General features: G+C 45.5%; 1 protein-coding gene across 6 annotated transcripts in view; it reads left to right on the top strand.

Annotated features, from left to right (window-relative positions):
* LOC105467671 (putative ankyrin repeat domain-containing protein 20A2) overlaps positions 1 to 7,045 on the top strand; it is a 79,666-nt gene extending 72,621 nt beyond the window's left edge. For 5 of the 6 annotated variants that reach the window (XM_071079798.1, XM_071079797.1, XM_071079795.1 and 2 more), the window contains 6 exons: positions 2,854 to 2,899; positions 4,064 to 4,117; positions 4,565 to 4,691; positions 4,924 to 5,043; positions 6,604 to 6,776; positions 6,930 to 7,045. In XM_071079798.1, the coding sequence (XP_070935899.1) occupies positions 2,854 to 2,899; positions 4,064 to 4,117; positions 4,565 to 4,587 (123 nt within the window). In that variant the 3' untranslated portion in view covers positions 4,588 to 4,691; positions 4,924 to 5,043; positions 6,604 to 6,776; positions 6,930 to 7,045. Of the gene's footprint in view, positions 1 to 2,853; positions 2,900 to 4,063; positions 4,118 to 4,564; positions 4,692 to 4,923; positions 5,044 to 6,600; positions 6,777 to 6,929 lie in introns of all 6 variants that reach the window. The other variant, XM_071079796.1, reaches the window with a different exon arrangement.
* The last annotated feature ends 8,770 nt before the right edge of the window (positions 7,046 to 15,815 follow it).

Raw genomic sequence — 15,815 nt, 5'->3', positions numbered from 1 at the left:
TGGCCAGGCTGTTCTCAAACTCCTGACCTTGTCATCTACCTGCCTCAGCCTCCCAAAATGCTGGGATTACAGGCATGAGCTACTGCGCCCAGCCCATGTCACTTTTAAAGTTTGTTTGCAGCAGACACCACGGTGACTCATGCCTGTAATCCCAGCACTTTTGGAGGCTGAGGCAGGTGTGTCACAAGGTCAGGAGTTCAAGACCAGCCTGGCCAAGATGGTGAAACCCCATCTCTATTAAAGTACAAAAAAATATTAGCCGGGTGGGGAGTGGGCACCTGTATTCCCAGCTACTAGGGAGTCTGAGGCAGAGACTTGCTTAAACCTGGGAGGCAGAGGTTGCAGTGAGTCGAGATCACACCACTGCTCTCCAGCCTGGGTGACAGGGCAAGACTCCATCTTGAAAATAAAAACTTTTAAAAAAGTTTATTTGCACCATCTCAACTCTTCCCACCCATAATCACAACTGAATGATTGGCATCCAAACACTTTACCACATATGGATGTTTATTATTTAGTAGAATCCAATTTAATTGCATTTTATGAATTAAACAAAACCCTAAAATGTTAATTTCCTTTTTTATGTTAAAAGCTTTGTGCTTGGCCAGGCACGGTGGCTCAGACCTGTAGTCTCAAGGCCTAGAAGTTTGGGACGCTGAGACAGGTGGAACACCTGAGGTCAGGTGATTGAGACCAGCCTGGCCAACATGATGAAACCTGTCTCTACTAAAAATACAAAAATTAGCAAGGCTTGTTGGCAGGCATGTGTAATCTCAGATACTCGGGAGACTGAGGGAGGAGAATCACTTGAACCCAGGAGACAGAGGTTGCAGTAAGCCAAGATCATACCACCGCACTATAGCCTGGGTGATGGAGACTATCTCAAAAAAAAAAAAAAAAAAAAATCGGTTTGTGCCTTTCTTACATAAGAGTACGTCCTCTGACTATAAAAATCCTGGAAGAAATCCTAGGAAATGCTCTCCTGGATATCATGCTTGTCAATTAATTTATGGCTAACTCCTCAAAAGCAACTGCAAGAATAACAAAATTGACAAGTGTGATCTAATTAAGCTAAAGGGCTTCTGCACAGCGTGAGGAACTATCACTGGATTAAACAGATAGCCTAAATAATACAAGAAAATATTCACAAACCATGGATACAGCAAATGCTTATTATCCAGAATCCATAAGAGACCTAAACAAATCAACAAGCGAAAAATAAATAACACCGTTAAAGCTGGGCAAAGGCCATGAACAGACACTTCTCAAAATAACATATGTAAGTGGCCAACAAACACATTAACAAATGCTTACCATTGATAATCATCAGAGAAATGCCAAATAAAACATCAGTGAGATACCATTTCACACCAGTCAGAATGACTTTTGTTAAAAAGTAAAAACATATATATATAAACATATATATATATATATGTTGGGGAGACTGTGGAGGAAAGGAAACACACACTGTTGGTGGCAATATAAATTAGTTCAGCTGCTATGGAGAGCAGTTTGGAAATTAAGTACTAAGAATGATCGTTGGATGAAGCAACCTCATTACTCTACTAGGGGTATGCCTAAAGGACAATAAATCATTGTAACATAAAGATGCATGAACATGTGTGTTCATTGCAGCACTATTCAAAATAGCAAAGACATGGAGTCAATCCAGGTGCATCCAAGGTAGATTGAAAATCCAAGCTAGATTGGAGAATTCCATATATACAATGGAATACTTTGCAGCCATGAAAAGAACAAAATCAGGCCCTTTGCAGCAACGTGGATACGGCTGGAATCTACTACCCTACTCAAACTAACACAGAAACAGAAACCAGATATCTCCTGCTTTCACTCATGTGAGAGCTACACATTGGGTGCACATTATCATAAACATGGGAATAATAGACACTGAGAAATAAGAACGGGGAGGGACAGAGTGGGCCAGGGTTGAAAAACTACTTATTGGGTCATATGCTCACTACTTGTGTGATGGGTTCAATTGTACTCCAAATCTTGGCATGCCTCAATATACCTTTGGAAAAAACCTCCACAGGTACCACCTTAATTGAGAATACAAACTAGAAAAAAAAATTAATAAAAGAAAAATTTACCATAAAAAAGTTTAGTATAAGTAGAGAATAGAAATTTCTTTTTAAGATAAAAATTTATTGGAGTAAAAAAACAGATTAAACTTTTATAAAGGGGAGAGTTCTGCTAAGAATTTCAAAGTAATGCATTCATTGTAAAAGATGACTTTAACTTTCTTTTTCTTTTTTGAGAAAAGGTCTCACTCTGTTGCCAGTCTGGAGTGCAGTGGTGCAATATTGGCTCACTGCAACCTCCAACCCCTGGCTTCAAGTAATTTTCCTGCCTTAGCCTCCCAAGTAGCTGGGACTACAGGTGTGGGCCACCACGTCTAGCTAATTTTGTATGTTTAGTAGAGACCAGGTTTCCTCATGTTGGCCAGGATGGTCTCGATCACCTGACCTCGTGATCTTCCTGCCTTGGCCTCTCCAAGTGCTGGGATTCCAGGCATGAGCCACCACACCTGGCCATTGTTTAACCTTTGTACTAATAAACACCACCTTTCTAAAATTATGTATATGCAATAGACCAATATTAACTGTGTTTTTGTCCAATTACTCTAAGCAACATTACACAGATACATCCTCTGTTATCTAAATTAAGTAGAAAATTTACTTTATGTATGTGATTATTTTTCTTTTGAAGCAAACTTCAAGTTATGTCTAGTCACTAAAAATACTAAAGACCACAATTTGTAAGTGATATATTATTTTCATGATAATGTTTTTTGGTTAACTTAAACATTATTATTATTTTCACTTATTTTAGATGGAGCTGGACTGTGTAGAACAAATAATTAGAGAGACAAAGAGAAGTATGTTACCAAAATTTATTCCTTAAATTTAGGTTTATTTTAGAAATAAAATTTAATAACAAATGGCATTCCTTTTCATTGTTGGGTTAGTAGATACCATCTTAAGTATTTTTCTCTTATGCACATCTAATGAAAGATATGAAAACAAAAACTTCCACAGAGAAGACTGTCCTTGTGCACCATAAATTCATCACATCCCATAGCTTCAAAAATTCCCAAGAAGTCTATGCATCTCTTTTTCACTGGCTCTACACTTTCTTAAGTTTTGCCATCCTCATGGAACTGTCAGCCAGCACCCTGAAACGATTCTCAGAAAACAAAGGCATCATCAAGTTCTCAGGGTTTTGGTAGAGATTGAAGGCCAACAGATGTCAAATTCATTCAGAAATACTTAGCTGAGCAATAACCCTTCGTAGGCAGTCACTTCACAAGTGACATTTTAAATCTCCTGTCATTTACTGTGTCATTGGCTTATGTCTGTTCTCAGGAAAAGTTCCAACTTTTTCACCATGAAATAAAAACACCCACATCAATGTGATTCCTGTCAAGTTACTCAACCTTATCTCTCACCACTTACTGCACTCTGCCCTTTGCTCTAGCGCCAAACTGGACGGAGCGGAACTCTGCAGGGCTCTTCCCCACCTCAGGCTCTTTGCCTGCACCTCTTCCCTCTCTCTGATGAGCTTTTCCTTGTCCTTCAGGTATCAAGTTATATTATCTCCTCCACCAGAAAGCCCATGATATTGACATAAAAGTGGGATAGAGGACCCTTCTGTGTGTTCCAGTAGTGCCCTGCTGTATACCTCTTGTGTATCCATGACTCTATATGGACATTGTCTTGTCTGGTTTTTTTGGGTATAGCTTATGACTGTTGGGAGGTGGACCATACCATCTTCATCTTGAAATTCTAGTGCTGGTTCTAGAATCTTAGCACGTGTCTGTTGAGTAGATGAATGAAGAATGAAAAAGCTCTGATATTTAAACACAATTAGATTTAATGTCATGTGTAAATTATTTAATAATAATTTTGTATTGTAAATGTACATACATATTTCTCATTCTTATTAACTCTGATAAAGTTCTCAACTCTTTAGTTTTTAAAATCACACTGAGCTAACCAAAGTGTTTTAGGTAAAGAACATAATTCTTTGTTTTTCTTTCCAGCTGTTGCTGTGTTGGACACTTTCACCCATCTACTTTCTTCTGCAGAATCCACTGGTAAGCCACGTCTAATCAAGAGAATATTTAACCATAAAATCATAAGGACAAATTTTGTGATATAAAAGATTATAAAACTTTATTACTGGGCTATTTACACAACATTTTAATTGTTTCTCATAAAATATACAACATCACAATCTTTACTGAAGTAGGATATTTTTGTATCATATGTATGAAGATAACTTGTAGGGTATTTTAAATGATGTTTTTCAGTCTCCTTCAGTTTTAAGTGGATCTTGAAGATGAAAACCAGTATTATTGAGTTTGACATACTCAAATTGCCCAAATGCCAGCTATTTAAACAGCCAAACAACCAAGTCGTCATTGATTCTTTAGTAAAGGTCATCGAAGACTTATTTGCATATCACAGTTTTTATTACTTAGGAGACCTAAGGAGTACCTGCCAGGCTTGTCCATGCTAATGTTATGATTTTCTTTTTCTAGTTGAACCGTATTTTGTGTGGTGATGATCTGAGGCTCTGTAAATATCTGGTTACTCCTCAAAACACACTAGATTTGGCATTTCATGGATGACTTGTGTTTGAACAATTATTACTGCAATGGTTGCCAGGTGATTATTTTCTGATTCTCTTCTTTGTCCTACATGGAGAAATAAAAACAATAAATAAGGGAGAAGGGAAAGCTCATGTTTCTGGTGCTCCAATTCCCCAAGATTAGGCCAGTGGTAGATATTCTAAGCTGACTCTTTATGTCTTTTTGATTTGTGCCTGTTACTCTGTCAGCACTTTTTTACTTTCTGGCACAAGATGTTCTAAGATAATCTTGTGTTTTCTCTGCCCCAGCCCTGAAATGAGTGATTTTTTTTGGAATCAGAGGTGGAGCCACTGAGGAAGTATAGGCGAGCCCTCCCCAGCATGTGCTCACTGGTCCTCAACAGAAAAACAGCTGCTGCATCCACTGAGGTACCAAGAAACTAGCAAAGGGCCTTCTGGCTGTCTGGGGTCAGTCCTCATGTGGTCCCTGGCTCAGCCTCAAGGGTTCTGGGTTAGTCTCCCTGCAGCCTCTGTGCTGTGTCTCTAGATCGGGCGCTGCGGGAAGGGCCCCGGGAGACCCAGCAGCACAGGGTGTCTCGTCTGCCAAATGTCCCTCCCTTCCTCCCACTCTGACACTCAGGAATAGGGTAGATGGGGTTTCCAGGCTGTGCCAGGCCACCTCACTGTCTCCTCTGAGATGAACCCTGAGGGCCTTGGGGGATGAGTGTGAAGCTGGCTACCTGGAGCCTGAGGCTGACTGTCTCTCCCTGTGTCTTGGAGGAGAGGCCTTGTCCCAAGAAAACCCGCAGGGCCTGACCCCTGGGCATGCATGCAGGGAGGGAGGGTCTGTGGGCTAAGGGGGGGCATGGTAATGAGACTTTAAGCAGCACTGCTCAGGGGCCGGGTGGGTAGACCATGGTCAGAAATGACCTGGTCATTAGGACCTAGTCAGTTGGTACCTGATCACCAGGGGCCTGGTTAGTGGTGTTCTCCTCAGTAAAGTTCTCATCAGTGGGGACCTGGCAACCTAGTCATTGGAAGCCTAGTCAGTGGGGACATGGTCAGTGGGGGTCTTATTAGTGGGGCCTCATCTGTTGGAACATAAACAATGAAAAACTGGTTGGTGGAGCCTATACAGTATACCAGGGGCCTGGTCCGTGTGGGGCCTTAGTGGCTTGGAGCTTGGTCAGTGAGGGCCTGGTCAGAGGGGACTTGGTCCGCTGGGGACTGATCCATGGAGATTTGTTCAGTGAGGGATGGGGGGGCGACAACCTGGGAAATTGTGGTCTTGTCAGTGGGAACCTGGGCAGTGGGGACCAGGTCAGTGGGAAATTGGTCAGTGGAGTCTGGCCCATGAGGCCGATTAAGTGTGAGCCTGGTTAGGAAGACATGGTCAGTTGGGACTTGGTCAGTGGGACCTGGTCAATGGAGGAGTGGTCATTAGGGGCCTCGTCAGTAGGGATCTGGTCAGGGGCGGCTGGTCAGTAGGAATGTGGCCATCTGGCCACTGTGTGACCTCAGGCAGAGGGTTTGTCTGTGGAGTCTCCTTGCTTCCATCTGCAGGGAAGGTGAGTCAGGGCACCCTGGCAGGTGGTTGGTAAAAGAAGATGAGAAGATGTGTTGTATCCAGCACTGTTTGGCAGACCTACAACTTTACACAGGACCTGTATTCCACCTAGAGAGGATGCCAGCCCTTTCTGCTCTACCCGGTGCCCCTCCTTTGTCTGCATCCCCAGGACCCCCATGGATGGGGAAGGCAGAGATTGGAGAGCACCTGTAGAGGCTCTAATGCTGGCCATGGGCCCTGGTTGTGACAGTGGTGAGACCTGGGTGCTCCCGAGTGTAGAAGCTAAGCCTGGCCAGAGAAGCAAGACAAACACATACATACGCACACACACAGGCACACACACATGTACAAACACACTGCATGCAGACGTGTCAGTTCAGGGGGTAGAGGACACTGACTCTGGGCCCTCTTGACCCAAGCAGGCTCCAGTTGTGCTGGGTTGTGTCACCCCACGATGTCACTGTTGCTGAGCCCCCATCGCCTCTGTGTTGTGGAGCAGTTAGAGGTACACAGCAGAGTCCGTGAGTGGCTCTGCATGAAGGACTGTTTTCTACATGAGAAGCACATCTCAGCACAGCTGACTCATCAGACTCAGGTGAGTGGAACCTGCTCTCTTCTCTTCCTCCTGGCTTGGGTACAGTCACTATCAGGTGGGTGGTTTTGGCCTCTGGGCAGCTACTGAGGATAAACCCTAAACAGTCACCGGGTGCCTGTTCTGTGCTGACAGTCATCTCATTCATCCTCACAGCAATTCCATTCTGAATCTCCTCTGGACACCCCCAGGACCACCAGGACAACCCCATCAGGGCCCTGTCACCAGGCCCAGTCTGGCTCCATGATAACCAAGACGCAGGTCCAGAGACAAGCGCCCTGCATTGTGCCTGCATGTGATTCCCCTTGGTGGGTAGTGACCAGCTCACCACTGAAGAAGCCAGGGCAGCATGCGGCCATCTGCCTTGCAGCCCCAGATGACTCCTGGGCCTTAAGAAGTCATTCTTAAAGGGAAAGCTGGTCACTTTGAGGTCCCTGGAAGGAAGGGTGAATGTGTCATCCCAACAGCCCTGGCAGCCAGCAGCATGCCATACATCTTCTCACCTGATCTTTGTGACAGAGGCCACCTTCTGGGGCACAAGTCCCATACCTAAAGGGTCCTATCTCAGTCGGCCTCATCCTGAGCCCTGGGATGGGAGAGACACCATGCACCCCCCTGCAGCAGCCAGGATTACCACCCAGGGGACTCATCCTTCTGTGGCCCTGGCCAGACTTAGAATTTGGCCCAAAACAGGACAAGCTCAGTCAGAGCAGCTTGTCAGTACCCAGAGTCTATGTATGCCAGACATGGCCAAGCTGGCTCAAAGAGCAACCAGCCACCTCTGCAAGGGTGTGCCAGGAGCAGGTGGACCAGCCACCAACCTCATCCACTCAAGTAAACAGAGATGGCCAGCTTCCCACACCCTGAGTGACCACCACCTGACAGCTGATGAAGTGGAGGCCTGAGGAAAAGCAGATGGCACTGGGGCCCTGCTTCCAGGGCAGAATAACTGATTGACCCTGACTGGCAGTGAGTTGGTGACTGGTCCACCTGCTCCTGGCACACCCTTGCAGAGGTGGCTGGTTGCTCTTTGAGCCAGCTTGGCCTTGCCTGGCATGCACAGGCCTCAGTGCAACAACTGTGCTGCAAATGGAGTCACATAGAGGATATGAGCAGCAGCCTCAGGAGCAGGCTGTGCACTGCCTTTGGGGCTCCAGCCCATGCATCAGGGCTTCTACAGCACTGTGGGCTTCTTGGGTGCCAAGAGGCAGACCACAGACCATCCTGAGGAGGACTCTGGTAAGAGCTTCCTTGTGTATGTGGATGATGTCCAGGATGTTGGCCTGGTGTCCCTGAGGCAGCACTAACAGGTCCATAACTGGGTCCAGGTCCTGCCTGGGCTGATTGGCGAAGATCTCCCTGGCAGCATTGAAGGCATTGGTGGTGAAGTGGCATCTATGTTCAAGTGCAGAAAGGGCCCAGTCTGGTGGATGAACCACACGGCCAGCTTCTGGGTGTGGGCACGGTGCCACATCCTTTGTCACTTCCTGATGTGCCCCACCAGCACTGAAGAGACAGCGTGGAGACAGGGCAAGAGGAAGGCTGAGAAGGATGAGATGGTGAGTCCCAGATTCTTCCTGTCCCTGAGCCCACCCTGAGTGACCCTCAACCTTTAGGAATGGGAGAGCAAGATTGACAGCTTCAAGTACTTCACCGAGAAGATAGACAACAGGGCACTCAGCTCAACTTCACAGCCAGTGAGTTGACATGCAAGCAGATGATGGTAACAGGCTTTAAGAAAGAGCATCAGATGGCAGCCAGTACTTCAGCCTCAGCCAGGCATTGGAGTTGGACCAGGCCATCCACTTCACCATAGAGGCCTTCCACACTATCAGTGAGCTCTTTGCCAGTCAGCCCAGGCAGGACCTGGACCCAGTCATGGACCTGTTAGTGCTGTCTCAGGGACACCAGACCAACATCCTGGACATCATCCACATGCACAAGGACGCTCTTACCAAAGTCACGGAGAGCCGGCAATATGTGACAGAAGTGAAGACAGAGGTGCAGAGGCTGATGACGTCAGAATCGCAGGAACAGGATTTCTTTGGCTACTTTGGCTGAAATTCACCACTTTCATCCAATTCCAGTGAGAGACATGGACTCACAGATGCTGCATTTCTTGCAGCAAAAGATACTGTTTTTTCAAAATGCCACCCAGGAATTGATAGTGTTGAATGACTAGATACTCGATCGTGGACCGCTTCCAGTTCAAGGATTCATTCTACAGAGAATAATAACACTAGAGCAAAGAGCTAGTGCACGCTATCGGTGGTAGCACAAGGATGGTTTTGTGATCAACTGAAATCCAGGTGAATACAGAATTGTGTAGGAAACAGTTAATATGATGATACAATAGAAACAGTAGCAAACATGAATTAAATCATGCTATGAATGCCTAAACTACCATTGTAACTTTTGGAAGAATAATACCACTTTACTGCTTTTTGAAGTATGAATATTTTAGTGTATGTGCTATAGGCCTCAAATCCTATAAAGAATCTCCTAGAAGTTGGCTGGATAAATCCTGCTGTGGATGTCTTTATACTCAAAGATTAATGATGTAATTTGCATTGTCCCCACCAAATCTCCTGTTGAATTATACTTCCTATTGTGGAAGGTGGATCCTGGTATAAGGTGATTGAATTGTGAAGGCAAATTTCTCATGAATGGTTCAGCACCATCCCCTTGTAGCATCCTCACAATCATGAGCAACTTCTCATGAGATCTAGTCACTGAAAACTCTACATCACCTCCCTACTCTCCGTGTTTTCCTCTTGCCATGTGAGACAACTTACTCACTCTTTCTTTGCCTTCCACGATGATTGATAGATGTCTGAGTCCTCCCAGAAGCAGAAGCCACTGTGCTTCCTGTCCACCCTGCAGAACCATGAGTCAATTCAACCTCTTTTTCAAAACAAATCATACAGAAAATGGCAAATGAGGATTGGAACATTGCTATAAGGATACTCAAGGACGTGGAAGCAGCTTTGGAACCATGTAATGGGCAGAGGTTGGAAGAGTTTGGAGGGCTCAAAAGAAGACAGATAGATGAGAAAACTTTTGGAACATTATAGAGACTGTTTAAATGGTTGTGACAAAAATCCTGATGGAAACATGGATAGTGAAGGCCAGGCTGAGGAGGTCTCAGATATAAGAAGATTTCTGGAAAACGTCTTCCTTTTGATTATGGAAAGCTTATACAATGTCTGTACCATCATTGTGCCTTAGAAGCAGTGAATTCCCTTTCTATTTCCGAGGCTCATAGGCAAAAGTGACTGTTGCCTTGACTCAGATGAGACTTTGGACTTTGTAACTTTGAGTTAATGCTGAAATGAATTAATGCTGAAATGAGTTAAGACTCATGCTGGAAAGGCAGGATTGTATTTTGCAATGTGAGAAGGACATGAGATTTGTGGGATCAGGGACTATTCTGTCCCTGTGTCCCTACCAAAACTCATGCGGAATTCTATTTCCTAATGTTAGTGATGGGGCCTAGGTGGCAAAAGATTTAGTCATAAAAGTGTAGGGGTGGATCATTCACGAATGATGAAGCACCATCCCCTTGATGCTGTCCTGAGAGTGAGTGAGTGCTCATGTGATCTGGTTGTTTAACAGGCTGTGGAACCTCTGTCCTCATTTTGTGTTCCTCCTACTCCTGCCTTAGGAGACATCTCATCGTCCCTTGGCTTTATGATATAATTAGGAGGCTTCCTGATTCATTCCAGAAACAAAAGACACTAAGCTTCCTTCACTGCTTGCAGAATCATGAGTCAATTAAACCTCTTTTATTTACAATAATAAAGAAAAGTAAAACTGCCAAGAGGAGCTGTGAGATGTCTTCAAGGCCTTTTTCCCTTTGTCTTGGCTATTAGCACAGGGCTTTTTTGTATGCAAATTTCTGAAGTCTTCTTCAATTTTTCCCCTTAAATTGGGTTTTGCTTTATTACTACATAGTCAGCCTGCTATACAGATACCTGAAAAAGTAGAAGCAGGCTCAGTAGTGGCTAGCAAACAAAGATTGGAAGGGTTTGGAGGGATTGGAGCATGATGGAAAGATGAGGGACGGGGAGGGAGTGATTTAATTATGGATGGGCGGGGGGTGTGGAAGGAAATAAGGGGGGGAGGGTGGGAAGGAATAGGCTGGCTGTAGGGTGGTTTCGAGGGTGGTGGGTAGTAGGCAGGGGTAGTAGCCTGCTGCAGAGGCAGAGCCTCATGGAAAACCCCTACTAGGGCAGTGCACCTGTGGCTTTGCAGGTTTGAGCCCGCATTGCCACTGTCAAGGACTCGACTCGTGTTCAGTGCCTGTAGCTTGTCCACACTGAGGGTGCAAGCTGTTGGTGGGACTATGATTCTGGGGGTTGGAGGGTGGTAGCCACCTGTGTGGGGGCTCCAAGTCCATATTTTCCTTCAGCACTGCCCTAGTAGAAGTTTACCAAGAACCCTGCCTCTGCAGCAGGCTTCTGCCTGGAAACAGCAGGGGGTGGGGGTGGCAGGCATATCCTTCACCAATGGTTAAGCGCCATCTTCTTGATGCTGTCCTTGTGATAGTGTGTTCCCATGAGATCTGGTTATATAACAGGGTGTGGCACCTCTTTCCTCTCTCAGTCTTGCTTCTACTCCTGCCATATGTAGCATGTCCTTGCCCCTAGGCCTTCTGGTATGATTGGGAGGTTTCCTGAGTCCTCCCAGAAGCAGAAGCCACTATGCTTCCTTTACAGCCTGCTGAACCATGAGCCAGTTAAACCTCTTTTCTTTATGATCATATGGAAAATTAGTGCTGTAAAGTGGAGCCCTGAAATGCTTTCAAGGCCCTTTCCTCTTTGTCTTGGCAACCAGCACTCAGCTTCTTTTCATGCAAATATTTGAAACCTTTGTGAATTTTCCCCCGAAAATGGACTTTTCTTCTTTTATTACATTGCCAGGCTGTGACAAAGAGAGCTGACAATGTAGAAGCAGGTTCAGAAGTAGGTAAAAGACAGAGGTCGGGAGAGTTGGGAAAGCTAAGAAGACAGCAAGATGAGGAAAAGTTTGGACCACTGTAGAGAATTGTTAAATACTTGTGATCAGAAGGCTGACAAAAGGATAAACACTGAAGTCCAGACTTAAAAGGTCTCAGATGAAAATGAGGAATTTCCTGTTAACAGGAGTCAAGGTTCCATTTGATTGGCCTTAGCAAAGAACATGGCTGTGCAGTGACCCTGCCCCAGAGATCTGTGAACTATGAACTTGGGGGTGGTGATTCAGGATGTAGCTGGTGGAATGAACATCTAGGCAGCATAGCATAAGAGGTGTCCTGTCTGCATTGAACAGCCTGTGTTCTTATGTGTTACCTAAGAAATGACTTCAAGATAGAACTTCTATTTAAATGAGAAGTGGAGACCTAAAGTTCGGAATATTTTCAGCCTGGCCAAGTGTTCAAAAAGAAAAGCTGATTTTGAGTGGGAAAATTCAAGAAGCCTCAGGGTATGTGCATAAAAACCAGTCCAGTGCAAATAGACAAGACAATGGGAAAAAGGCCTTGAAGGCATCTCAGAGACCTCTGCAGCATCCCTTGCTGTCACAGGCCCTGGGGCCTAGGAGAGAAGAATGGTTTCCTGGAAAAGCTCCATGGCCTTGCTGCTGTGTGCACCCTCAGGACACTGCTGGCTGCATCCCTGCAGCCCCAGCTCCAGCCATGGCTGAAAGATGCACAGGTACAGCTTGGGTCACTGCTTCAGAGGTGGCTTCAAGCCTTGATGGTTTCCATATAATGTGAAGCCAGCAGGTGCTTACAGCAAGAACAGAGGCTTGAGAGCCCCCATCTAGATTCCAGAAGATGTACAGAAAATCCTGGATGTCCAGGAAGAAGCTTTTCCATAAGGCAGAGCCTCATGGGAAACTTCTACTAGGGGAGCCAAGAAGGGACATATAAGGTTGAAGTCCCCACACAGGGAGGCATCATCCTCCCAACCCCAGATTCATAGACCCACAAACAGCTTGCACCCTCAGTGTGGAAAAGCTACAGGCACTCAACACCAGCCCTGTCCATGAGAGCAGCCACAGAGGCTGAACACTGCAAAGCCACAGGTGCAGATCTGCCCAAGGTCTTGGGAGCACAGCCCTCACACCCCTGTGCAATGGATGTGGGACAGGGATTCTAACTGGATGATTTGGGAGCTGTAGGATTGAGTGACTGGCCTGCTGGATTTTGGACATTTATTTATCCTATGAGTCCCATCTGTGTTTTGTGCTTCTTTCTAGAAATTTTGTTTTCTATCAGCTGGGAATGCTTACCCATTGCCTGTGTAATCATTGTACCTTGGAAGTAGTTAACTTGCTTTATAATTCAGTGCCTCATGGGCAGAAGGGACTGCAGACTTGTCTCAGATAAGACTTTGGGCTTTGGACATTTGAGTAAATGCTGGAATGAGTTAAGATTTGGGGGACTATACAGAAGGCATCATTGTATTTTGCAATGTGAGAAAGACATGAGATTAGGGGGACCAGGGACAGAATAATATGATTTATCTCTGTGTCTCTCCCAAAACTCATGTGGAATTGTAATGGAAAATGTTAAAGGTGGGGACTGGTGGAAGGTGATATAATCGTGGTGGAGAGTGGAGTTTGGATGGGGAAGGGTGGGGAGAATTGGGGGGTATTGGGATGGGGAGAACTGAGGGGAAGGTGGTGGGGTTATGGGTGAAAGGCAGGGGTGGGGTGGATCCTTCACAAATGGTTAAACACCATGTCCATGATGCTGTCCTTCTGATAGTGAGTTCTCTTCACAATTTTGGAGCTGTGAGATTGAATGAACACTGGCCTGCTGGGTTTTGGGTGTCCATTGTGCCTGTGGTCCCATTTGTGTTATTTTTCTTGGAAATTTCTTCCCTTTGGATTGAGGAAACTTACCCAATACCTGTACCGTCATTGTACCTTGAAAGAAACGAATGCACTTTTAACTTCAGTGACTCATAGGCAGAAGAGATTGTAGCCTTGTCTCAGATGAGATTTGAACTTTTTACATTTGAGTTAATGTGGGAATGAGTTAAGCTTTCAGAAACTTTTGAAAAGGCATGACTGTGTTTTACTCTGTGAGAAGGACCTGAGATTTGGGGGGCTCAAGTTCAGCATGATATGATTTGGCTGTGTGCCCCTAGAAATACTCATGTGGAATTGTAATCCCAAATGTTGGAAGTGGGGCCTGGTGGGAGATTATATAATCATGGATGGGAGGGCTGGGGTGGAAGGAAAAAAGGGTGGGTAAGGTGGGGAAAAGTAGGCTGGCTGTAGGGTGGTGCGAGGGTGGTGGGTGATAGGAAGGGGAAGGAGCCTGCTGCGGAGGCAGAGGCTGATGGGAAAGCTCTACCAGGGCAGTGCACCTGTGGTTTTTCAGCTTTAGCCTCCATGGCTGCTCTCCTGGGCTGGGCTGGTGTTGAGTGCCTGTAGCTTCTCCATACTGAGGGTGGGAATTGTTGGTAGGTCTATGGATCTGGGGTCTAGAGGATGGTGGCCTCCTGCATGGCAACTCAAAGCCCTTATTTTCCTTCTGCACTGCCATATTACAGGATTTCCAGGAGGCTCTGCCTCTGCAGCCAGTTTCTGTCTGGAAGCAGTAGGGGATGGAGGTGTGTTGCGGGGCAGATCCTTCACCATCTTATGGTGCTAAACAGCACCATCTTCTTGATGCAAATGTCCTGATAGTGTGTTCTCATGAGATCTGGTTTTATAACAGGGTGTGGCACCTGTATCCTCTCTCAGGCATGCTCCTACTCCTGCCGTATGAAACATTTAATGGCTGCTTTCCTTCTGGTATGATTGGGAGGCTTCCTGAGTCCTCCCAGAAGCAGAAGCCACTATGCTTTCTTTACAGCCTGCAGAACCATGAGCCAACTGAACCCCTTTTCATTACAATCACACAGAAAATAAGTACTGCCAAGTGAATCTATGAAATATCTTCAATGACTTTTCCCCCATCGTCTTGGTGATTAGCACTGGAATTCTTTTTAACGCAAACATCTGTAGCCTTCTTGAAGTTTCCCCTGAAATGGAACTTCTTTTCTTCTACATTGCCACGCTGCAACAAAGAAAGCTGAACAGGTTAAGAAGTGGGTAACAGCCAGAGGTTGGAGAGTTTGGAGAGCTTGAAAGAAGACAGGAAGATGAGGGAAAATTGGGACCATTGTAGATACCTGTTTATCTACATAATAGCACACTTATTGGTGGGTCTATGACTCTGGTGTCTGGAGGATGGTGGTGTCCTGCGTGGGGGCTCCAAGCCCATGTTTTCCTTCTGCATTGCACTAGTAGAGGTTTTCCAAGAGGCTCTGCCTCTGCCTCAGGCTTCTGCTTGCAAACAGCGGGGGGTGGATATGGGGTGGTGGGTGGATCCTTCACCAGTAGTTAAGCACCATCTTCTTGATGCTGATCTCCTGATAGTGGGTTCTCATGAGATCTAGTGGTATAACAGGATATAACACTTCTTTCCTCTCTCTATCTTGCTTCTACTCCTGCCATATGAAACATTTCTTTGCTCCGTGGTCTTCTGATATGATTGGGAGGCTTCCTGAGTCCTCCTAGAAGCAGAAACAGTTACGCTTTCTTTAGAGCCTGAAGAACTGTCAGTCAATTAAACCTCTTTTCCTTATGTACATACAGAACATTAATGCTGCGAAGTGAAGCTATGAAATGGCTTCTAGACCTTTCCCCCAATCTCTTGGTTATTTGCACTGGGCCTTTTTTAATGCAAATATTGGAGACCTTCTAGATGTTTTTCCCTGATAATGGACTTTTCTTCTTTTACCACATTGCCAGCCTGCGACAAAGATAGCTGACAATGTAGAAGCGGTTCCGAATTGGGTGTTAGCCAGAGCTTAGAGAGTCTGGAGAGCTTGGCAGAAGACAGGAAGATGAGGGAAAGTTTGGATCACTGCAGAGACTTGTTCAATAGTTGTGATTAAAAGACTGAGAGAAGGATGCACAGTGAAGGCCAGGCTTAGAAGATCTCAGATGAAAAGGAGGAACTTACCGGGAACAGGAGCCAAGGTTTTTTTGTTTTGCCTTAGC

The sequence above is a fragment of the Macaca nemestrina genome, chromosome 15, assembly GCF_043159975.1.
Source record: "Macaca nemestrina isolate mMacNem1 chromosome 15, mMacNem.hap1, whole genome shotgun sequence".
Taxonomy (NCBI): domain Eukaryota; kingdom Metazoa; phylum Chordata; class Mammalia; order Primates; family Cercopithecidae; genus Macaca; species Macaca nemestrina.
Note: the sequence above shows the minus strand (reverse complement) of the source record. Positions and strands in the feature narration are given on the sequence as shown.